The 24,804-nt window shown below is 40.5% G+C and overlaps 1 protein-coding gene and 13 non-coding genes across 15 annotated transcripts in view; 1 reads left to right on the forward strand and 13 right to left on the reverse strand.

Moving 5' to 3' along the window:
* LOC145993999 (ATP-binding cassette sub-family C member 4-like) overlaps positions 1-24,804 on the reverse strand; it is a 215,507-nt gene that overhangs the window by 55,600 nt on the left and 135,103 nt on the right. For both annotated transcript variants that reach the window (XM_083130042.1, XM_083130043.1), the window contains exons 17-18: positions 19,251-19,401; positions 17,969-18,075 (exon numbers count right to left, since the gene is read on the reverse strand). In XM_083130042.1, coding sequence (XP_082986168.1) covers positions 17,969-18,075; positions 19,251-19,401 — 258 coding nt within the window. The remainder of the gene's footprint in view (positions 1-17,968; positions 18,076-19,250; positions 19,402-24,804) is intronic.
* TRNAL-AAG (transfer RNA leucine (anticodon AAG)) lies at positions 15,591-15,672 on the forward strand. The gene has a single exon. It is a non-coding gene; the product is annotated as a tRNA-Leu (tRNA).
* Positions 22,774-22,855, reverse strand: TRNAL-AAG (transfer RNA leucine (anticodon AAG)). Its single transcript has one exon. It is a non-coding gene; the product is annotated as a tRNA-Leu (tRNA).
* On the reverse strand, positions 22,931-23,012 carry TRNAL-AAG (transfer RNA leucine (anticodon AAG)). The gene has a single exon. It is a non-coding gene; the product is annotated as a tRNA-Leu (tRNA).
* Positions 23,088-23,169, reverse strand: TRNAL-AAG (transfer RNA leucine (anticodon AAG)). The gene has a single exon. It is a non-coding gene; the product is annotated as a tRNA-Leu (tRNA).
* On the reverse strand, positions 23,245-23,326 carry TRNAL-AAG (transfer RNA leucine (anticodon AAG)). The gene has a single exon. It is a non-coding gene; the product is annotated as a tRNA-Leu (tRNA).
* On the reverse strand, positions 23,402-23,483 carry TRNAL-AAG (transfer RNA leucine (anticodon AAG)). Its single transcript has one exon. It is a non-coding gene; the product is annotated as a tRNA-Leu (tRNA).
* Positions 23,559-23,640, reverse strand: TRNAL-AAG (transfer RNA leucine (anticodon AAG)). The gene has a single exon. It is a non-coding gene; the product is annotated as a tRNA-Leu (tRNA).
* TRNAL-AAG (transfer RNA leucine (anticodon AAG)) lies at positions 23,716-23,797 on the reverse strand. Its single transcript has one exon. It is a non-coding gene; the product is annotated as a tRNA-Leu (tRNA).
* On the reverse strand, positions 23,873-23,954 carry TRNAL-AAG (transfer RNA leucine (anticodon AAG)). Its single transcript has one exon. It is a non-coding gene; the product is annotated as a tRNA-Leu (tRNA).
* TRNAL-AAG (transfer RNA leucine (anticodon AAG)) lies at positions 24,030-24,111 on the reverse strand. Its single transcript has one exon. It is a non-coding gene; the product is annotated as a tRNA-Leu (tRNA).
* Positions 24,344-24,425, reverse strand: TRNAL-AAG (transfer RNA leucine (anticodon AAG)). Its single transcript has one exon. It is a non-coding gene; the product is annotated as a tRNA-Leu (tRNA).
* TRNAL-AAG (transfer RNA leucine (anticodon AAG)) lies at positions 24,501-24,582 on the reverse strand. Its single transcript has one exon. It is a non-coding gene; the product is annotated as a tRNA-Leu (tRNA).
* On the reverse strand, positions 24,658-24,739 carry TRNAL-AAG (transfer RNA leucine (anticodon AAG)). Its single transcript has one exon. It is a non-coding gene; the product is annotated as a tRNA-Leu (tRNA).

Raw genomic sequence — 24,804 nt, forward strand, 5'->3', positions numbered from 1 at the left:
AGTTTATTTTTGTTTTTTGATACAGTTTCCTTGCTCTGCGCATTGTTCTCCTAAGTATGGTTAATTTTCTAGTCCAGGGTTTATTTTGTGGTTTGTTTTGTCTAGTTGGAGTAGCTCTATCTATAGCATGTTTTAATGTATTTGTAATTTTCCTCGCCCATTCTTCTGTAGATTTAGATACGTCAGCCTGTGGGGGTAAGTCATTCGAATCATTCAACAGGTGCCAATTTGTCCTGTCCCAGTTATATATTTTTTCGTTTTGCGAGACGTCTTTTTCAACATTTCGGACTATTTTTAAATATTATTACGTTGTGGTCACTGGTGACCTTCATATCATGGACCTTCCATTCTTCTATCCTGCCCGATAGTTTGCAGTTCGTGAGTGACATCTATGTTGCTAGATGACCCCGGTCTGCCTCTATATGTCGGCGGATTTCCAGGTAAATCATCTACAAATAGGTTATTCGCTGCAATGAAGTCCTCCATCTTCTCACCGTTTGGATTGGTTCTATCTCCGTGACACTATGGGGATGAGGCATTCGCATCCATTGTCATGAGTACTTGTAAGTGTTTATAAGCATTGCAGGCATCGTTAATTTTATTCAAAAAGGTTGCAATATTTTCACTAAACTGAAAATAGCTATTTATTAAAATGAAGGAGCGAATTTCGCTTGAAATTTGAACACAGTTTATATGACTGGTTGAGTGTTGTACTAATTTTGTTGGTATTATTTCTTGTTTAATATTGTGACTGCTGCAGCAGATCATTTGTTGTCCTGAATTGTTTTTGCGTAAGTTGGCACGAAAGGGATTTTGTTCTTGCATGTATACGGTTCTTGTAGCGCAAGTACGTCAATGTTGTGTAATTTAGCAAAATCCAAAATTTCATTTGTGGCTAATTTAGCCCCCTTTCAATTTGCCTGTGCGATGCTTATATATTGTTTTCTACGGGTGTCTCGCCATTTGGAAACAGTGGGGCCATTCTTTGGAAGCCATGAATACTATTCTCCCATGAGCTCTCACGAAGTCAGCATATACCTCATCGATTATGAGGGCCTCACCTCGGCGAGCGAAAGACGACTCCAGCAACACCAGCAGTTCTTCCACATCAGTAGGAATATTGTTAGATCTCAGTGTCATCCTGTCCACCACCTCAGGAAAGGGGAAGGTAATTGTTTTCCCTTTCGGGTGTTTACTTGTGATCATTAGTCGTAGGGCTGTTACCAGGGTATCCCTTTCTTCTAAACGGCTTAACCTGAGAATTTTCTCAAAATTTTGGTATCAGTGGATCGGATCGGCGTTGTTCTCCGTTTTCGTGCAGGAGGGGGTACCCCTCTCCTCCCGGTTCAGGGTTCGAGTTCCAGTTCGATTCCCGGTTAGGAGTCTCTTGCGGCGGAATTCTGTTTATTGTGGTTGATGGGCAAGAGAGATTAGGTACGGGCAGTGTAGGTTGACAAAAATATTCACTGTACGAGTGGGTTGGTTTAAAGATGGGGCGTTGGAGTCTAGTCCTGAGCTGTGGGTGGCGCTTGCCGAACGTTCGGGATTTGTACTGTGAGGGTTTTGAATGAGTAATTGTTCGTCTAAGGATGTATATGGTTCTTTTGTTTCATAGGAATAATTTGAGAGGGGCGTAAGGGGGGAAGAGGAGAAACTGTGCGTTTCATAGGGGGTGATTTTGGCTGGGTTATTGGAAGAGTTGCAGGGATTACTGAATCAGGGGGATGAAAATAGACGCTAAAAGGGAGCTAAGACAGACGAGGGTTGAGAAGAGGTGTATTTGTGTGCAAGTCTTTTTCAAGGTGAAGGTTATATATTCCCAGGTGTGGATTTCGTTCGAGTGTAAAGTTAGCATTTGTTTCTCGGCAGTGTGTTACATCATTGAGAAAGTCTAAAGTTTCAATGTATAGTTTGACGAAGTTTGATCCTCGGTCTTTCGCTGTCATTGCATCCAATATTCGTTTCATCTCCTGCATCTTTCTGGCGCGGTATGCCGCCGCTCTCTCTGCGTGTCGTCTTTGACGGCTCGGGGTGTTGCGCTTTTTTCTAGGCTTATTAATGTTGTTATCCATAATTGGTCCTGTCGATAACTATATGAAATTGCATTTTGTAAGTTTGGCATTCATTTCCACTGCAAACATTCTTCCTTAGTTGCAAGGAATGCAGACGTTTGGAGCTCCTTTTTTAGGGCACTGGTCCCTCAGGTGCCCCCTCCTCACCGCAGTGACTACAAACTTGGTTCCCTCTACAAAATTTGCTTGTGTGCCCTAAATCAAAACATTTATAACAACTCACTACAACGATATAATGTTTGATTGAGAGTGCCTGGAAAGGAATATACACTCTGTTCATCTGCAATAGAATTTTCCTTAAGCTAGGGTCAACTTCAAACACACAATGGCAAGTGGGGGTCAGTCTTGAACCTTAGTTTAAATTTCTCTAGCTGTTCCTCCCAAGTCATCTTATCCTCTAGGTGAAGCACATATACGAGAGGTGTCCCATAAGTAGGGAGCCTAACCTAGAACGGAACAGGATGGGACCACAATAGCAACCTATTTTTCTACGTAGTCTCCCTGCAGGTCCACACACTTTTGCCAAAGCTTTGACGGTGCTTGTATCCCGGTCTCATAAAAGCCTTCCTCGAGGCTTACAAAATAGTAACCCACAGCACTGATGACGTCATCATCACACTGATAATGCATACCGCCCAAAGCTTTTTCTCGGGTTAGGGAAGAGATGAAAGTCTGATGGAGCAAGCCGGTGAATAAGGGGGATGTTCCAACAATTCGAACACAAAATCACGGGTGGTTGCCATCGCAACAAGCGATGTGTGAACACGTGCATTGTCCTGATGCAGAATCACCCCTTTAGAGAGCTTTCCGCGTCGCTTAGTCTTCAAAACACCACGTAATTGCCTCACCAGGGAAGCATAATGCTCTCCGGTCGTGGTGTTTCCCTTTCGGAGATGATCAACCAACAAAAAACCTTAGAGTCCCAGAAGACTGTAGTCATCACTTTCCCAGCAGGTGGACCAGACGTTGCCTTCTTTTGGGTGGGGGAACCTGGGTGTTTCCACTGTTTTGATGTCTACCCATCTCTTCACTGTGGAAGAGGATTGAAAATCCTCTCCTAATGTTGTCACCATATCCTCATGGATTTCCTTGAGACTCAACCTTTTTTTCAACAGATACTTGATCGCTGCTCGTTTCTCTTCTCTCTTCATTTTTCTGACGAATAGGATGGTTAGAACTGGACACCGCTTTGCATATACACTTACAAAGAATTGCTATTTCAAATCCCCAAATTATTTTCGGATTGAACTATGGGAACCCTATCAGGCTCACTTCTTATGGGACACCCCTCGTATATCTTCATATATACTCGTCTCTTCTTTGCCGACCGAGACGTCGTACAATATCATAAGTGGGTTGCGCTTTCTGGGAAACTCGGCTTTAATTTTTTGTTTCACCAATTCCTGATTTTTAATGATCTTCTCAGCTTCCTCTTTGGAAGTGATCTCAATCATGAGCGTTTTATTTGCAGCCCTCATGTTTCTGATTTTTATACCGTCCCGGACGGGGTTAATGGTCCTTTTAAAAGTCTGCTGTATTTGTTTGGCGTCTTTCTTCTTGTCGACGTCAGACACGAATACAGTGAATTTGCTGTTAGTTACCGCTCTCTCGATTTGGGTCGCTTTCCCAGTGTTTGGATTCTGGGGAGTAGCTGCCGTTTGTGCATATGTTAGTTTCGGAGAGGGGCCGGATTTCGCTGTCTCCTGTAGGAGTTTGCAGGCTGTTTTGAGCAATTTATTATCGCTCAGGACATCATGATGGATTGTCCCATCTTAGTTATTAGTTCCAAGAAAGTGTTTCTCTTGTCAGCCGTAATGTTCTTGTCTTTGGACACCAGGGTATTAAGTTCCGGGGATAGCTTCAGGAACATTCCCAGCTGAATTTAACTTGTTTCTGGGAGAGTATCAAGTTCTATATTTGTAATGGAGGCATCCATATTGATTAGATTTTCCAGTGGGGGAAGGGGGATTTCAGCGTTGTCTCCCTGGGGCAAATTTTTCCCCTTCCTATAGTCTTCGGTTATCTCAGGACATCGCTTCCTCTTGTCATTCGTGGTTACCACAGTGGGCGAGGCCTCCAATGTGAAAGGATGGGGTGTGACATTTCGTTTCGACTGTTCTGGCCCCTTCCTTGGGGCATGAGCTGAGATTTCTGTCTTATTGACACGGAAACGGAATTTTCTATTCAATTGTTATTTCCCGCACAGAGTCAATGACATAACGAGGCACGAGAACAAGAGACCACTATCGGTACAAAGTCCAATCTCCACGCACCCAGCTCGCGTCAGCTCCTTCCACTTGTAGGATTACGTATTGGCTGGAATCTACACATATATAGAAATATTTCATTATAAAAAGTACTCATCACTCACTCCCGGTGCAGAGGGGTTACAGGTTTCCTTCACTTTCGAATTCACACACGCAAAACACTTTTCAAAAACACATTTTATCACGCTTTTCCGGTCGATTCGGCAAAAGAAATCACTGAACTCGCATTCGCGTGACAGTATCCGATCTCTCGATCTCGTTTGTATCCCACCGCTGCCAACGTAATTTTTCATCCTATATAATAGACGTCCAAGATGGAATATACATACTGGTAGGGTAAAAAGTTACAGCATGTGGTAGCGTGGCCGAGTGGTCAGTCTCGCGGAAGCAGCCGTACGAGCAACATCGTCTCGCGTGGCGCTTGCAGCTTGGTTCGAACGAGGCCGTGTCCTGGTGAGTAGGAAGGAATACTAGTTACGAGTCAAATAGAAGTAATTCGGACTGTTGTATAATGGAAACACGTCGTGTTAACACGTTAAAATTGTCTTTTTCGAGTGCTCAAAAGAGACCCACGTCCGTGAAGTTACACCGTTGGATTAGTGAAACGCTGGCTCTCACCGAAGACCAGGTTCTAAGCATTGAAATTGACAATTTTCGTAAGTGTGTATACATTAAACTGGTATCACACCTGTTAGGTGAGCAAATAATACGGACGTGTGGACGAATGTTGGTGTTTCGTGATGGGGATGGTGATCATGATGTACGATTGGAATGGGCGGACAGAATATCAACAATGGTGCGACTACATGTCATCCCGATGGAAGTTACGGATGAGGCATTATCTGCGGTACTCATAAAATATGGCGAAATACAGTCTATTGACGACGAGACTTACTCGCAGGAACATATCTATCGTACCCGCACGGGCATAAAAGTGTTGAGGATGGTATTGAAGCAGTCAATACCGTCTTACGTCACGATCCAAGGTGCGAGATATTGGGTCACATATTATGGGCAGCAGCCGTCTTGCAAGATCTGTGACGAATTGACACACGCAGCAGCCACGTGTCCCCAAAGACGACGACGCACTAATCCTAACGTAGCAAGTTCAACCGCAGTCCAAGCGGGCACATCTATGAACAACCAGGAACCCAGCACCTATGCCCAACGTGTCAATCGACCACCAACGCAACTCACTGTCAAAGAAACACAATTGGACTCTCGACCCACAGTGTTGCCAATACCCACCAGAACGAAATTGAGTCAGAAGACAGAGGGTGATGGACCAACAGCGTCAACTGAGAAAGCACCGAAAGACGATCCTGCAGTGGTAACAATTTCGGGGAACAACGCGACGGACGAAACCATGGAAACTTCACTGTTATGGGCTGATGAAGTGGAACGGGAAGAAACTGTACACTTCGCAACATCTTATTTGACCGCCCCAAAAGAATTCTAAGTCCCGAAATCGTAAACTTAGCAACATTGCACTTCAGCTCCAGGTGAGAGTAGCCAACTTTGAGTAGGTCCTTCCACTAGACGATAAACGCTGTGTTGATAGGTTTTCAATTTAACACTTTCCATGAACTTAGAAACTATAAACCGCAATTATAATACACAATCAAACAGATATTTACGATTCTGCTTGCTCGACTTGAAATTTGGGGGGGGGGGGGGGGGTTGAAACACTGAATAGAGTTTTTCTCCACCTGGAGGAAATTGCCATCAAGTTTGTGCAGAGAGAAGCAAATTTGTGAGGAGTTTATGCGACATTTTATTTACAATACCTTGCATAATATCGAACAGTTCTCAAAAACATATATTTTACACGACTTGTAGAGAAAATGTGCTTGAAACACAGGTAGGCGGGAGTTTTCATAAACGTCAACAAGTTTTTAAGAGTATGACGTCGTTAAGTTAACGTAGAGCAGTTGGTTAGGCGCTGCTGTCTTTAATTTTCATCAAGCGTGAAAGGTCGCGGGTTCAAATCCCACCCTCTCCTCTTTCTTTCTTTTTATTTTGTTTGCTGAACAGATACCGTTGATATTAGAATATTTAAAAAATGAATCCGATGCACACTTGAGGGACGTCCCTTCTGCGGATATTTCCCCTTAGAAGTTGGAGATTTCCAGGATTTAAAGTTAAAACGTTTCTTTTTTGTTATTGTTCATATGCTGTGTTAACACACACATCATGATTAATTCACAAATCACATATATGTATTCAGGATGCAAAATGTAATGTTTTTTAAGTTATGTATTTTTGTTCTTCACTGACACCTAAAATATTGATTATTTGATTTCGATATACTAAAAAAAGATATACAGTTATGTTAAGTAGTGATGTAGTGCAGTACTGTAACGAAGGAGAGCGTGTAATGAGTTCAAATTGCTAAGATTGGTAATTTTATGTCCGTTCCTTCGTAATTACTGTTGTCAATCCTCTTACCACCTTCTTACCATGCGTCTAAAATTAACAGTAAATCGCTTATTAACATAAATAAATTATTATTGCGACGAAGGCCGATTCGATAAGAAACTACTAATAAGTATTTATATAGTGAGTGACAAACAAAAAATTCAAAACCTCATAATGATCGTTAATTCGTCACTGCTTTGTATCTAAAATGTTTGTCTTCTTTGAACAGAAAGTACGAGTATCAGATATAACAAACTTTCCCACTAACTTTGCAATATTCGATACCACCATCACAGACTTAGCTCTACGTAACTTGATTCTGCGCATTCCACGTGGCATGTGACTTCCTCGTATCATCGAAATAACTTTCTCTTACTATTTCCTTTCCTCTCGTGAAATACAGAGACCAATGTTAACTTCTTAGCACGGTGGATAAACTTTACACCCAACGATATACTCCAGAAAAAAATCCTGCTTAGGTGGAGAATCGATCCTACGACCTCCCTCGTAAGAATCAAGCACGCTACCTCTTCTCCAGGTATCTCGTGTTAAAATTTGCTACCAGTTTGAAGAAACCAATGCACACATAATGTCATATCATTAATTTCCTCATGTCAATTTTCATGAGGAAACGAATTCAGATAAAATCGAGAAACGCTGAAAGGGAAAAATGATGAACATGTCTATTGGCGTTTTGTCATATTTTGTAAATTGTGTAAAAATTCCGTGTTTTGAACAAGCAATCGTTTAGTTACGAAGTATTTTGTTGTTTGTTTAAAGTAGGAACAGGAGAGCGAAAAGGAGTCATTTAAACCAGACTCCGTTTGACAAGAAACTTCAGCTTTTTTCCAAAGACTGTATGAAAAGAGAGAGGAACGTATGAAATATAAAATATGTGTGAAATGAAAACAATGGAAATCTTGAAACTTCAAACTATGAAAAACATATTTTCGTGGTAGAAAACTCCAAGTCATTTTCGAAATATGAACTTGATGTTTTTCTGTATTATGAAGTGGAGATATGGGACGATACGATCCCTCAGCAAGAGAATTTTAAGTAAGCTACCTCCAAGTTTTTCAATGGTCATAATTAGTAATTAGGGTCCGGAAGTTGATGAAAAATCAAATTTTTTTCTGACCCTTAAAAACAATGCTAAACCTGATATCATGTCCGTTTCCCTTCAGTTAGAGCCGGAAAACACTTTCTATTTTACATTTTTTTTTTTTTGCATTTTTCGGCCTTTTTTGGCTTTTAGTTTATTTGTCAGTATTTTAACAGTTTTTGTTGCATTTTTACTTATTTTTGAGGTTTATTTTTCTCCTCCCCTGTTGTTTCGTGCATTTTAAATGCATTTACTAGTAAAACTTACATATTTAGATGTCTTGACATGGTCCTTTTAGCAAATTCACCATGAATCGAAAATACGGTCAATAGAAAAGCATAATATTATTCTTAACTGAAATGTTTGGCAATGGATTAAAATACCTTGTGTGAAGATCTACTTTGAGGTTCTTTTTCTGGACCCTATTATCGCTTTAATCTGTAGTTTTAAAGTAAAATTAGTCACAATATTAAATACAATTACACTCTGGTATACGCGAAGCAGAACTGTATTTTCGGATGCTGGCCGACTACAGTATCATAGAAGGCCCACTCTGAAAGGAGATGAATTGGTTGATTTGGTGTTTTAAGTCAACTTTATGCATAGTAAGGCTAATCGGTACTGGACCTACAGTTGAAAGTGGGATCCGAACCGAGTGCATAAAATAACGTGAACCGTGTGGTGTAGGGGGGGTCGTTTGCTTATGGAATGGAAGGTCATGGGTTCAAACCTACTTCTTTGCGAAATCTTTTTCGGGAAGTAAACGGCTTTGGACGAGAATGCTTATCTACGTTTCTTGGATATTTCCGTTGATATTTATGCGATTTATGTCCAGCATTTCCGGATGAAGAAAGTTGACATGTAAGTTCTTAATATGTTTTAATTTATAACAGCTGAATGAAAGGAAAAGTATTTCCTAAAATCCTGCCAATCACTGAAAGATTAAAAACATTAGTAGAAGCATTACTTGAGGCATGCACAGAGGCGACGATTATGGAGTGTGGAGGGGCAGATGACCCAGCACTATGCTAAACATTATCTACAAAGGGAAATAAACTGTCCTTGCCCTCCCCCTCCCCCCACCTTGCCCCATCAGTTTTGAAACCCAATCGCCGCCACTGAGCATGCATCGCATAAATATTGACAGTAATATCATATAATATTATATTACGTTATTAGAACAGTTCGTACTCGGTAAATAGAAAGGAAAAAATAATAAGGAAAGGGTGGGATTTGAACCTACGATGTTTCGATCTTGACGAAAACAGTAAAAATACGAAAGTGTTGCCATCTAACCAACTACTCCAGGAGATTGGTAACAGAAAGATCAGTAAAACACGTTAATCTCAGTTGAAGCAACATTGCGCCGGAGTTTCGAACCATTTTTCGCCAAGAACCAAGTAAAATACACACTTTGCAGAATCGTTTGGTGTTGTGCAAGGTATCTTTACTAAACATTTCGCATAAAATCATCATAAATTTGCCTTCTTGCATTCAAATGTGACAGCAATTCTTTCCAGGTGGATGAGAACTTGTTCAGTGTTTCACAATGCACATACATTTTCCTATTTTCAAAACAGAACGAAGAATCTTGAAATATTTTCAAAATTCGTATTTCTACTTAACATTTCTCTTGTCTACTCATATATTTTATTACTGCTTTAGGGTATCTTTACTTTATGGAATGTGAAAGAATGAAAAAAAAAATCACGAGCGTTTTCATTCATGAAGAAGGAATGTTGCAAAGTTGGCTACACTTAGTTGGCTATGAAGTGCTATGCTGCCAAATTTACGAATTCCGGACTTTGAAATTTTTCAGGGCGGTCAAATAAGATGTTGCGAAGTGTACAAATGGAACTACATGAAGATCTACCAGAGGGTGCCCACCAAATTAAGTGTGAAGACCAGATGAATGTGCATGACAATTCTGATATCCAGCTGACTCCAGATGAAGTCCCAAGTTATGTGAAGCCTGTTGCTGTTTCAAGGGCCCCGTTGAAGGATGCCACCAGAAGGAAGCTACCCATGGAAGGACAGCAGAAGCAGCTGAAGAATCAGAAGCGCAAGAAAAGTTCTCAAAGGGATGCGGAAATCAACCCACCGACCAAAAAGATTGATGACCAACGCCCCCTCTCTCCCTCCCCAGTGCGAATTACCCGGTCCCAAAGTGTTAATAATCTAGGTGCTAGTGTTATTGCTAGTGAAAAGATAATTCTTCATGAAAATTAATGATGCGTGTGATAGTGTTACTGTTTTTTTTTGTGTTAATGTTTGGTATAATGTATACAACGCGCTTATTGCCAGTAAGGGGGCTAAAGCGTCCCTGATCAGGATTAGGAATACCCACTTAGCTATGTTTACCTCACTCAGAATAGCCACGATTAACATTAATAAATTGCAAAACCGTAATAAACAAGAGGCGCTGGGTGACTTTTTCATCCAGTCGCCTCTCGATATAGCCTTCCTCCAGGAGGTACAAGTGACCAATTTTGACTTACCCCCATCAATAGTAGTCTATAAAAATGCAAATTGTCAGGCAACGGGGACTGCTATTCTAGCGAGAAATACTGTGCCGATCACAAATGTTTCGTGTCATCCAAACGGACGAATTATATGTGCGAAAGTGGCAAATGTTTGGATTTGCAATATATATGCCCCGTCAGGTACTCAACAGAGACAACAGAGAAATAATTTTTTTGCGACAGACGTGGCAGCTGAATTGCAGGGTGCAAAGGAACATATCATATGTGGCGGGGACTTTAATTGCGTATTGCGACCACAAGATCAACGTCCTGGTTTTTACACATCAAATTCTCTTCAAAAATTGGTGTCGGGTTTTAAATTTGTAGACGTTTGGACAGATAAACATTTCGGTAAGAGGGGATATACATACATTAGAGACAATTGTGCGTCCCGTTTGGACCGGTTCTATGTTACCCCGTTACTGCGTCAGAAAGTAACTTCGATTTACCTCACACCTACATGTTTTTCGGACCATCTGGTAGTGGTAATGGCAATTAACATTGATCTTCCCTTAGTGCCTCGGGGATATGGGTATTGGAAATTGAATACGTCAATCCTTTGTGATGACGATTTCAAACGAGCATTACATGAGCAATGGAGTCTTTGGGAGGCCTTAGACATACTGACATCCTTCGTTGGTGGGACGAGTTCTTAAAACCGGCAATTAAACGATTCTGTTTAGCATACTGTAAAGAGAGGTCTCGTGATTGGAATAATAAATATCAGTTTTATTATCGGGTTTTGCGCGAATTAATAGACGAAGCATCGGCAGGGAGACCGGTCAACACTGATATAAAACGTGTACAGGCTATTCTCTTACGCATGACAGCGCACAAACGTATGGGTGCTAAAATTCGAAGTAGACTTCCTCAGGTGGACCATGAAGAAGCTGTCTCGATTAGTCACGTGATCCAAGAACGACATAATGCACAACGGAAAATCATCACTGAACTCTCAGATGGTGCGGGTAATAAAATCACAGCACCTAAGGATATACAAGGTAAAATATATGAGCACTTTAGTTTGATGTTTTCGCAGAAGCACATGGACAACTCAAATTATGGTACAGTGGTGGATGCCGTGTCGGAGGTACTCTCAGATGAAGATAGAAATAAGTTGGACGCGGATTTCACAATCGAAGAAGTGTATAAAGCGGTGGAAGCGGCAAAGCCATTCTCCGCCCCTGGTGTTGATGGGTTTCCTACAAGTTTATTTCAAACTTTTTGGACGCTAATGGGACAGACCTTAACTGAGTGGGTCAATCTGTCTTTCAGCAACAGAAAATGGGTAAAACTTCCCAGACCGGAATTATAGTATTAGTACCGAAATGCGCAAAGCCGACAGAAATTACTCATTATCGCCCCATTACTCTCTTGTGCTCAGACTATAAAATTTTCTCACGATGTATGCTTGCACGTTTAATGCCATACTCCACCAACTTGGTGGGTGATATGCAATATGTATATGGTGGAAACAAAAACATTTATGCCGTGCTGCAAACGCTGCGTGAGATAGTTACTAATCATCACAATACAAAAAGTCCACAAGATGAAGCGATTCTAGCTCTGGATTTCGAACGTGCGTTTGACTCTCTGACCCATAACTATATGTTTCATGTTTTTCAAAAACTTGGAATACGCGGGACATTTCTCGCAGCGTTGCAGGGGCTTTATCACAATGCTGAATCGCGAATACAGATTAATGGTTTTTTGACAAAATCGCTTCGCATAATGACAGGTGTCCGACAGGGAGATCCCCTATCTATGCTAGCGTTCTGCATTTCCCTAAGTCCCCTGCTTACTTCTTTGGAAGCACAGCTAAAAGGCATTACTATCCTGTCGAAGTCTCTAAAAGTGTTAGCTTATGCGGACGATGTCAGCATCTTAGTTCAGTCACCTGTGCATGTCGATATGGTTCATAAATTAACGACGGCATTTGGCGTGCATTCAGGCCTCCACATTAATATAAAAAAATCTTGTCTGATGTGTTTAAATACCGCCCCATCCAACACACCTGTACAACACTTCCCTGTTGTTAACGCCTTAAAAATTCTTGGGGTAGTCTTTACGCCTTCTCTGCAACAAATGATACACGTAAATTATGATAGAGTGATTGGGAGCGTTAAAGCAGTGTTGCAAATTAATAAGTTTCGAACTATTAGTTTGCAAGCACGTGTCACGTTTGTCAATGTATATGCACTGTCGAAAGTCTGGTTTGTAGCAAAAATAATTCCAATGCGTATGCTAGATGTAGCAAAACTGAAAAGTGCGGTGAACTGGTTTGTGTGAAATGGGCAGTTGTTACCAGCGGCGTATACTCTGGGTCACCTAGGTAATCGGAGATGACCCGACTATAATTTTTAAAAAAAAGTTTTTATTTCTTCGCAATATTCTTCTGAACCAATCTTTGATTCGCATATTTCTTTACTTCCAGCGCGCGAATGTTTTTCAAACGTTTGCCGCTGAATGTCCGAGAGGCTTTCAGCCACTTTCTCCAGCTGGTGGAATCTGGTGACGTCAGGGTGAGATTCCACCGGCTCCCTTTAAATCCCTTGACGGGAGGGGAAGGAAACACTGCTTCTCAGGCGCGGTTATTCCGTGGCAAGGGTAAGCTGCTTCTGGAGAGAGTCCATCGGTCGCACTCTCCACCCCAGAGCCTTTGCCGTTCCCTCGGCTGGCACCCTCTTCTGCCATTCTTCCCCGGTGGCCTTTGTATCGTAGGAGCTGTGTTGTTTACGACAGGGAAATTTCTCAGGAAACAGAATTCTGGGTTCGCAAATTACGTACTGAAAAGGAAAGTAGAGAAAATACATCTGAAAGTGCGCGAGAAACAGGGAAATGTGAACAACATTTGCGAACCAATTCTATGTTAATTCTCATTTTACATTTGCTTCTGTCTTCCTGATATCTGCTATTTCAACAGATATTGTCATAGGAAAAAAAAAGCTTTAATATTGAAGATGACGGTAATTAAATAAATTAAAATTTTAACTAGAAATTCAAGAAATTACACCGACCTCTCTGGCGGAGTGGTTGCAACAGCTCCCTACGACGTCAGAGCTCCAGGGTTCGAATACCGGGCTGGACATGGGTGCTCTTTGTAAATGTCCCTTCATCAATTTCATATCATCACTCGTAGTGATTAACCAAAAGTGGCAGAAAAGCGACGTCAAATAACAATTTAATAAATCAATTAATGAAATAATTAAACTATTTATATTCTTACTTTTATTCATTTTTGTATTTTAAATTGCGTGATTACTTTCTTTGTAGCCTTCAAAACCAGTGAGAGTATTTCTTTCACAGAAATGAATAATTTTTAAAAGGGAAAGCTATCAGAAATAAATTATATATATACGTATACATATATTAGGTAATTTAAGTTGCTTCTCCCCCCTCTGTAGATTAATAATGATAAAAGATGTTTGAATGTAAAATATATAAGCAAAAAACGCAATGATTCCAACTTATAGAACCTCGCGCATCGCAGGGAATATGAAGTCTGTGTCAAGCAGTAAGGAACCACAATAAAAGATTGGCGCAGAGAATTGAATGCGTGTTGTAGCGATTCGAGAATTTAATATTTGTTTAGCTGTTAGTGGTTTAGTATTCGTGCTAGTGCTGTGTTTAAAGTTAAAGGCAATAATAATAATATGATATTTTCGTGTGAAAATATTTGGAACGGGATCTTTTCCGGAGAAATTGCAAATAGTTAATGTAGGTAGGCCAGTAGAATCTCTTGTACCACAGGTCTTGAACTCAAACTTCCGTGTATAAAAACAAAAATCAGGAATGCACGAGTAACTGGGTACTGGGGTAACTTGAATTTTACACTTCAATTAATATTGAGGGTTTTTATTTCACTACCGAATTACTTTCATATTCTTTGTTACAGGTTTTTCTTATAGAGTTATTATATTATCTTGTTTTATTGTTTGAAATTCTAAACGTAGATTAACTGCAAGTGCAATCACAACAATTATTCGACAGTGGTCGCAACAATAAGGTAACATTTTTCACACATACATTCGTAAATCCTGTATGGATGTTGATGTAAATTTGCAGGGAGACTTCAGGAGTGGGTGGATGAATCAAGTGTCTGAGATTACCCACTAGTTAAAACCAGCATACGCCACTGGTTGTTACGAGTTAAGCACGAGACCTTGTGTTTACATAATACAGGAGGGGGCTTGAATCTTGCACACGTGCAACATAAGAGCCAGGCGCTCCGCATTCAAGCGGACATCGAGACGATGATTCAGAGGCCGGATAGCATTACCAGTTACGTCCTTCGATACTGCTTGGCTCGTATACCGTTGGAGTCTCCCATAAACGTAGCCTCAATTCCCCCCAACCTTAGGTACCTCCGTGATACCTTAGTAGAGATCTGCTATGGCTTGTTACAAACTCCTACCCTGCCTGTTCCAGTGGTGTCGCAAATGTACACAAGAATGCGTGTAGCGTCTCAACAGGCTGTTAAGATAGTTGCAAGACACCCGGAAGTTCGTTGGCCTGTGGTGTGGAAAAATATACACGCGAGGCATCTCCCAACAAGAATACGATCGGCGTGGTTCGTTATAGTGCATCAAATACTGCTGACTCGAGTGAAACTCTATGATCTGAACATGGCAGATTCGTCATTATGTGTAATATGTAACGTGCCTGATAGTTTAGTGCATAAGCTCAGTGAATGCTTAATAACTGCTACGTCATGGAAATATGTTGCGAAACTCGTAAGTGTCATTTGTCGTACCAATGAGAAGAATATTACAATTTATCATCTTCTGTTTCCCAATTTTAGTTATTTCCCTAACAAGAAACAGAACAGTGTATTGTGGTTACTGGGGCACTATGCTTGGTTTGCCGCTACTTATCAGCAACTTGACTTTCATGAACAATTTGTGCATTATTTAAGGCACACATTTCAAAATATGTCGGCAAACAAACAGAACAATGTCTATGCAAATTTTCTAAATGTAATATATCCTAGTTTGTAAAACCTGTATAGTAATCATGAAAAGTTTGTTATAATAAGATGTAAATAGTAAAGGAAATTAAAAAAAAAAGTTGTCAAAGGCGCTGGTTTAGGTACTAGTCTCTTCGGAGGCGTGGGTTCGAATCCCACCGCTGCCAAACAATTTTTTCATTCTTTATAGTAGACGTCCAAGATGGAATATACATAGTGGTAGGGTAAAACGTTAGCCCATGTGGTAGCGTGGCCGAGCGGTCTAAGGCGCTGGTTTAAGGCACCAGTCTCTTCGGAGGCGTGGGTTCGAATCCCACCGCTGCCAACGAACTTTTTCATTCTTTATAATAGACGTCCAAGATGGAATATACATACTGGTAGGGCTAAGATTTACAGCATGTGGGTATGACGGTCACCTCCTAATAAGTTCTCAAAAAGTAAAAATATAGAAACTTCCATTAAAATAATGAAAATTATAAAAAAAAGTAAGAAATTTAATTTCATTTGAGATGACCCCCCTCTCTCTCCAAAGCAACGCGATAATGCTTGCTATAATAACCACTAATCAAGGAGAAAACAAGATGTTTTTCCACTTTTAAATCGCACAGAGCTCCTCCAATCAGCCCACAATTTCCCCTCTCTCGAGTACAGCCTCGATTCTAATGTAACCTTCAACTCACAAGGTTCAGTTTATTTACATTTATACATAACAAGAACATTTCAGTATCGAAACCGCACCCTCAAGAAAAATATATGCATATCGATGTATGGAGGAGCTGTGTGCAATTTATGAACTGTTAATAATGGGTTCAATAACGGCAAATTGATTTTTGATTATTTAAGTAATATAAATACCTTCACAATGATAGAAAAACCTGTCCTAAAGTGATAATGAATGCTCAGGGACATGTCAAAATTTCATCTTTATATACCTAATAGTTTTCTGTGAAAATTGAACAAGAAGTTACGACAATTAGGCTAACATTGTCCAGATATATAATTAAGAATTCTCTTAATGTACTTCCAAATAAATTCGTGTGCCTACACTTATGTCTGTTCCGTAGTTTCTCTTTACAAGGTCGGTGGAGGCATATAGTGGTTCGGTTCCCACTTTAGGTCCAGTCTCCGATTAGCCTTTCTGTGCATAAAGTGGTCTTAAAACACGAAATCAACCAACAAAATCTCTTTACATGGTACACACACACACATACGACCTCCTCTGCAATAAGAAAAAGGATATTGATGTAAGGTTTGTTTCCTATTTTTAGTAAATTTTTCTCCTTGCTTACTCGCCCCTTTACTGTCCCTTTACCATTACCTCTTTCATTCTCTTCTTTACTATCCCTTTCTCAATATTCTTTCATTTCTATCTCTTTCTCTGTGCTTCATATCTTTATCTCTCCCTCTTTCTCCCTCTCTATTTTTACTCCATCTTTATCTCTGACTTCTGCGTCTGTATTCGTCTTCCCTTCTTTGCCTGTTTCTTCTCTCTCTCTCTCGTTTGTTCTTCTATTCCCCGCTTTCTCTCTCTCTCTCTCTCTCTCCCTCTGACGTTTCTTTATTATCATATCTCTTTCCTTGCCTCGTTTCCATATTCGTCTTCCCTTCTTTCTTTTTTGTTTCTGTTTTCTCTCTCTCTGTCGCTCGTTTCTTTGTTTTCCTATGTTTCACTCTCTCTGTCGTTTCTTTAGTTTTCTTCCTCTCTCTTTCTCTCTCTCTTTTCTTTATTATCCTTTCTCTCTCTCTACCTAGTTTTCATGTTCGTCGTCCCTTCTATCTATTTTTGGATGTGTTCTCTCTCTGTCGCTTGTTTCTTTATTTTCCTTCCTTTATCCATATCTCTCTGACGTTTTTATTTTCTTCCTCTTCCTCTCTCTTTCTCTGTCATTTTTTATTATCCTCTTTCTTTCTCTGCCTCGTTTCCATATTCACTTTCCCTTCTTTCTATTATTGTTTCTTTTCTCTATCTGCCGAACGTTTCTATATTTTCCTTCCCTTGTCTCTTTCTCTGTCGTTTCCTTATTTTCTTCTTATGTCTCACTCTCTCTCTGTCTGTAGTTTCTTTATTTTCTTTCTCTCTCCTTCTGTCGTTTCTTTATTATCCTTTCTCTGTCTCTGCCTCGTTTCCATATTCGTCTTCCCTGCATTCTGTTGTTGTTTGTTCTCTCTCTGTCGCTCGTTTCTTTATTATATTTCCTCTCTATCTCTCTCTCTGTCGTTTCTTTATTATCCTTTCACTTGTTTCTGACTCGTTTCCATATTCGTCTTCCCTTCTTTGTATTTTGGTTTCTTACCTCTTTCTCTCTATGTGTGTCTTTTTTCAATTCCTCTTACTTCCTTTTTATGACGATTTATTGTTAGATGTCCAGGATAGATGATAGTATTTATGAGACCTTTTGGGCCCGGGGAAGGGGTTCATGCTTCAAGTCAACTTCTTTGCACTGATATGAAAATTGAACCCGAATCAATAAATTGTGTTCCTAACGGCAATCGAACCCAAGATACATAATTTTTAATTTAGACATCAGTTAAGCCACCCATAAAGGAATAACCAATCGGAAGCCACTTGATTTGCATTGGTTTGCTCAGCCGTGCTTGCGTTTTATAGAGTGACTACTTACAAGATGGTATTCGAACTCTTCTCGCAAGGATCCCTGGGCCTCCAAAGCTCTTATGGTGCTGAGACCTTGAAGTGTAGCATTCAGATGTGAAAACACTGGACTTCGAGCTGAAAGGAAATAAACAAAGTAGCAAATAATTACTAATTTATACTCAAATCTGATAGATAAGATTGTACATTGAAGCAATAACGCATGCATTTAACACGCACAGCGCTAAAATGATCCATAATATTCATTCAGTTATAATGTGTAATGCTATGTTAATTTGAAATTCTGTCTTGGCTCTTTTAAGGTTGAGCCAACAACTTGAATGGTTGATATTCTTGATTTCATTGTTTTTCAACGTCGTCATGTAGATTGTCCAGCGAATTGGAAATCTCCAATAGCGACACCAGACCAAGGACCAGATTATTAAGAGAACAAAACGTGACATTTTAGATGTTTTCATGAAGGAAAAACGTGACAAAACGTGACGGCAAAATGTACACATTTTAATAACTTTTTGTCATAATTACATATGCTTTAAAAATAAATAAATAAATACTCTGTTAATAACTTAAATATAATATGGCGATATGCACTGCACTTCAACCAAGCAGTCTTTTAGAATTACTGGTCACTCATTGGTACTTTGCCGATGAATGGGTGTTCTTCAGTACATCATTCTTTTCAAATAACATTGTGTAATAGTGTACAGACGTGCCAACAAAGTTCACCTTATTAATCAACATAGCTTTCAAATTTTGTACTGAAAGAGCGTTGTTGTCACTTGTCCACAAACCATTCATGTTCGAAAGCACTCGTTCAGTGGAAACATTAATTCCAGGTAAACACATAAGAGACCGATATTTTAAGACATTGTTGATATTAAAATGTGCAATAATTTCTACCCAACAATGACATACCATTCATAATAGTAGAGAAGGTGTATTGTTGCAGTAATTCTATGCCAATAACTTATTGTCACAGAAAGAAAAAATATTTTGGAGTCCCGTTTTTAAAAAATCGGGACAGATACTAAAAAAAAGGGACGTTCCAAAACTAGAGGATCAAGACAAGAAAGAGTATCTGCTTATGATCAAGATATAGGCTAGTAACTAAGAGTCTGTGAATCTGATGTTTAGGAGAGCGCTGGGGAGGGGGGCTATTCCCGAAATTCGACTTTTCTTTACCTCCATTGACGGGGCTTTTCTGATTTTCTGAGAGAGCAACGGAGGAAAGCATTACATTCGTTTTGGACTCGAGGCAATCAATGAGATAAGTCACAGGTATGTTTACTTACTGACTCCTTCTAGCCTCTTCAGGGCTCCTATCGTAGGAATGCAGAAGTAGCGTAGGGCTACACAAAGGGCGCCGAGTAGAACGGTTGGAATCAGCATCCATTGGTTGATTAATGCCAGCACTATGAGGGTTGCAAGCAGCATCACAATCGACTGAAAGTTGAGAAAAGTAAATCAGTTTGAAACATATCCACTGTTAGATTTGCCGTAACATTTACAATATCCTACCGTTAAAATTTAACGGTCAATTTATAAAACGGGAAGAAACTGTTTTTAAATCCGAAATTTGAATGTTTTATCATGCATAAAGATAGATAATGATTATCAGCTGTAATTGAGTGCAACATACATACATTTTTAAAAACTGAATCATTAACATTACAAAACGTAACTCTCAATTGCCTTGCAGTGTCATTGTTATTTAGGCGGGAAATCTTGGCGGGAATTTAGCTTTAATATCTTCTTGTCGCGGTTACATGTGTGCAAGTTGGTTCGAACACAATCGCTTTTGTGTGATGGTTGAGAATGCCATGAAGGTTATATGTGTGTTGTAGCTGCAGTTAATCACATATTTAAAAAAAAAATAATTACATGAACAAATAGCTCGAGCTCTTTGAAAGTGGTCATGGACGTTGTGTTAGCTGTTTTTTTTTGTTTTAAGTCCACTTTATGCAAAGGTAGGCTAATCGGTAGTGGACTTACAGGGTAAAGTGAGACCCGAAACAACATGTGGCTCCACCGGGTATCAAACCTGTGATCCCTTGATTAGAAGGCGGCAACATTACCTCTACGCCACCAAGAAGCCTCTATGGCAATTCAGTGTTGAATGGAAGCGAAAATTAAGCGTCTTAGAGCGTTTCTTCACGCACCGATAAAATCAGTATCGTCCCCGAAACAGATATCGTAAGCACTATTTAATGGCACAGCTGTACACGTGGTCCACCATGATACATTTTTCAGATGGACCACCGACAGGTTGGTATGCAGCCGGAGCTTCCATCAACAAATCGGCAAGTACGACCGGGCCAACAATCGCCAACAATAAAAAATACTCAACCCCTAGTCATAAATTTCAGCTGTGAAACAGATGACAAGTATGAACCCGCAGGACAAATTCAATGGAACGGGGGGGGGGGTTCTTTACCTAGCAGTCATGTGCGTCGCCAGAAATTTTCCTAGGGGGGGGGGTCGAATCGAAGATGTCGAGGACACCCCCTCCCCTCAAAAAATGTTGTGATACAGAGCAGTAACATATGAAGAAGTTTGTCAAGGAGGGGGTCACTTTTAAAATTATTGCATTATCGGTATTTTAAATTATGTTATTATATTATTATTATTATTATTATTATTATTATTATTGTAGTAGTAGTAGTAGTAGCAGCAGCAGTAGCAGTTTTAGTTTAGTTGATTCTAGCACCCAATCAGTTTATTATTGAATAATATAGTACTTGCTACAATCAAGATTACATAATAGTTACTTCTAACATTAGTAGAAGTCGTAGCAGAAGCACCAGCACAGGGACGTCGGAACTTATTTCGGAGTGGGGGGGAGGGGCAAGTTCTTAAATCCACCAACCAATTTTTACAATATATTTTCCTACACACACACACACACACACACACACACACACACACACACAGTTATCGGAGATGAACTAACTCCCAACCAAGATTAAAACCCATAAAACTTTCTTAAAATCTCCAAATTCTTGCTAAAAGCTGAAGCTGTAAAAGGGGCATTCAGCAAACGTAAGGACAACACATAAACCCACAGAGGATTATATTGGCTGTGGGACCAGGCGAGATTGTTCTTGGGAGAAGCAAGCCGTAATTTTTCCTTGTAGGGTGGTCAAGTGACCTTGTTGAACTTTCCTTTTTGGCGCCGTACAGATATCACCTAATTAAATGGTACCTGGTTCAACAGCAGGTGAAAGAACTTGCCAGTGAGAAGTACTGCAATATTTCAATTTATACTGTAGCATTACTCCCGATTATTGTATTAATATAAAGAAAGAAATTTTAGGGGACATCCGGTACAAAGAAAAGTATTACGTAAAATACGTCTTGAAGTTTTATGCTGCTGAATGATGTTGATTATCTCGAGATATCGTTGTTGGGATGTTAGCAAGTTTTCGGGGCTGATGATAAGCCTACACAATTTAGCCTAGTCGACATGCAGGGAAAATTATATTTTTGTCGCATTTTTATTTCTTGAGTTAATCGCGATATTGAGAATGAATAATGATTAGATTAAGTCCATAACGCTAAAACAAGAACAACACACTCATGCGTTGCCCAAGATTCGAATCAAAAATCTCCCCTCCTCGATTTCAAAATGCCAGATGCAAGCGCAAGGGAAGTCAAATTATTTCTTGCAGGCATTAAAAGCATGTTCCTTACAAGCAGTTTGCTATGTGTACAGGAATTTAAATGTTCAAATCATTTATAAAAGAGAATGCATTTTCAAAGCTCGAAATTCATGAGGGGATTAAAAAAAATTGTCTGGTTTCAATTTTGCATTGATATTCCATGTAGAAGAGGGGATAATGTAACTGGCAGACATGTGAATAGCATTTTACCTTGCAGGTATTGTATATGCTTCCATGAGTGGCAGGTTGTAAGATTCCATATGGGTACAATCGTTCTAAATTGCTGCCGATGGCTTTTGGGTGATTAAAGATGCCAGACTGTTCAGTTATATTTTACGTTGATGTTGCACCTTTAATAATTAATAGACAGGGACATTTCTCTCTGTTTCATTGCCGGTTTTTCAACAGTGGAGACTCCAGTAGTAAGTAACCGGTTAGTTTAATGCACTTTCGTCTGCAAAAGAGAAATTTGCATGTGGTATTTAGGAATAATATAATATAATATAAAAGTGGGATCTCCACCCAGTAAATAGTCTGGCTCGTCGCCTACCTCCTCGCTACTTTTTTGGAGAGTTACTGCTTTTCAGTTGCCGTTGCGGTTAATCTGATTTTATAAATAAGTGACTTTAGAAAAAAAACATTTCGAAACTGTCATGGATTTTCAAGAATGTCGCTTACAAATATTGTCAATTGTAATCAACATTACACATTATTTGGAGCTGGGTATAGTTCCGAAGCGGTGAAATTGTTCCCTCTCCATAGGAATCGAACCGTGTCACTTTAATGATAAAACGGCTGCAATAACCATTACGCTATCGACGGTAAACAGCCAGTTTTTGTAATATTAAGTTGTTCTCGGAACAGTCACTAATTTTTTCCAAATAAATAGCCACATGGTTCTTGGAAAGGCTGGTAAAGCAAATTTTAACTCCTTCCAGGACCAGCCCTAGGTGGGGCATACAATATATAACGTTTATTAAAAACAACGAAAAGTTAATTGGCAGCGGTGTGATTCGAGCCCACGCCTCCGAAGACACTGATGCCTTAAAACAAGCGCCTTAGACCGCTCGGCCACCCTACCACATGCTGTAGTTCCTTAATCTACCAGTATGTATGTAACTTCTTCGACGTCTATTAAAAACAATGAAAAGTTAATTGGCAGCGGTGGGATTCGAACCCACGCCTCCGAAGAGACTGGTGCCTTAAACCAGCGCCTTAGACCGCTCGGCCACGCTACCACATGCTGTAGTTCCTTAATCTACCAGTATGTATGTAACTACTTCGACGTCTATTAAAAACAATGAAAAGTTAATTGGCAGCGGTGGGATTCGAACCCACGCCTCCGAAGAGACTGGTGCCTTAAACCAGCGCCTTAGACCGCTCGGCCACGCTACCACATGCTGTAGTTCCTTAATCTTCCAGTATGTATGTAACTTCTTCGACGTCTATTAAAAACAATGAAAAGTTAATTGGCAGCGGTGGTATTCGAACCCACGCCTCCGAAGAGACTGGTGCCTTAAACCAGCGCCTTAGACCGCTCGGCCACGCTACCACATGCTGTAGTTCCTTAATCTTCCAGTATGTATGTAACTTCTTCGACGTCTATTAAAAACAATGAAAAGTTAATTGGCAGCGGTGGTATTCGAACCCACGCCTCCGAAGAGACTGGTGCCTTAAACCAGCGCCTTAGACCGCTCGGCCACGCTACCACATGCTGTAGTTCCTTAATCTACCAGTATGTATGTAACTTCTTCGACGTCTATTAAAAACAATGAAAAGTTAATTGGCAGCGGTGGGATTCGAACCCACGCCTCCGAAGAGACTGGTGCCTTAAACCAGCGCCTTAGACCGCTCGGCCACGCTACCACATGCTGTAGTTCCTTAATCTACCAGTATGTATGTAACTACTTCGACGTCTATTAAAAACAATGAAAAGTTAATTGGCAGCGGTGGGATTCGAACCCACGCCTCCGAAGAGACTGGTGCCTTAAACCAGCGCCTTAGACCGCTCGGCCACGCTACCACATGCTGTAGTTCCTTAATCTTCCAGTATGTATGTAACTTCTTCGACGTCTATTAAAAACAATGAAAAGTTAATTGGCAGCGGTGGTATTCGAACCCACGCCTCCGAAGAGACTGGTGCCTTAAACCAGCGCCTTAGACCGCTCGGCCACGCTACCACATGCTGTAGTTCCTTAATCTACCAGTATGTATGTAACTTCTTCGACGTCTATTAAAAACAATGAAAAGTTAATTGGCAGCGGTGGTATTCGAACCCACGCCTCCGAAGAGACTGGTGCCTTAAACCAGCGCCTTAGACCGCTCGGCCACGCTACCACATGCTGTAGTTCCTTAATCTTCCAGTATGTATGTAACTTCTTCGACGTCTATTAAAAACAATGAAAAGTTAATTGGCAGCGGTGGTATTCGAACCCACGCCTCCGAAGAGACTGGTGCCTTAAACCAGCGCCTTAGACCGCTCGGCCACGCTACCACATGCTGTAGTTCCTTAATCTTCCAGTATGTATGTAACTTCTTCGACGTCTATTAAAAACAATGAAAAGTTAATTGGCAGCGGTGGTATTCGAACCCACGCCTCCGAAGAGACTGGTGCCTTAAAACAGCGCCTTAGTCCGCTCGGCCACGCTACCACATGCTGTAGTTCCTTAATCTTCCAGTATGTATGTAACTTCTTGGACGTCTATTAAAAACAATGAAAAGTTAGTTGGCAGCGGTGGGATTCGAACCCACGCCTCCGAAGAGACAGGTGCCTTAAACCAGCGCCTTAGACCGCTCGGCCACGCTACCACATGCTGTAGTTCCTTAATCTACCAGTATGTATGTAACTTCTTCGACGTCTATTAAAAACAATGAAAAGTTAATTGGCAGCGGTGGGATTCGAACCCACGCCTCCGAAGAGACTGGTGCCTTAAACCAGCGCCTTAGACCGCTCGGCCACGCTACCACATGCTGTAGTTCCTTAATCTACCAGTATGTATGTAACTTCTTCGACGTCTATTAAAAACAATGAAAAGTTAATTGGCAGCGGCGGGATTCGAACCCACGCCTCCGAAGAGACTGGTGCCTTAAACCAGCGCCTTAGACCGCTCGGCCACGCTACCACATGCAGTAATTCCTTAATCTTCCGGTATGTATGTAACTTCTTCGACGTCTATTAAAAACAATG

The sequence above is a fragment of the Lepisma saccharinum genome, chromosome 10, assembly GCF_977018435.1.
Source record: "Lepisma saccharinum chromosome 10, izLepSacc3.1, whole genome shotgun sequence".
Taxonomy (NCBI): Eukaryota; Metazoa; Arthropoda; class Insecta; order Zygentoma; family Lepismatidae; genus Lepisma; species Lepisma saccharinum.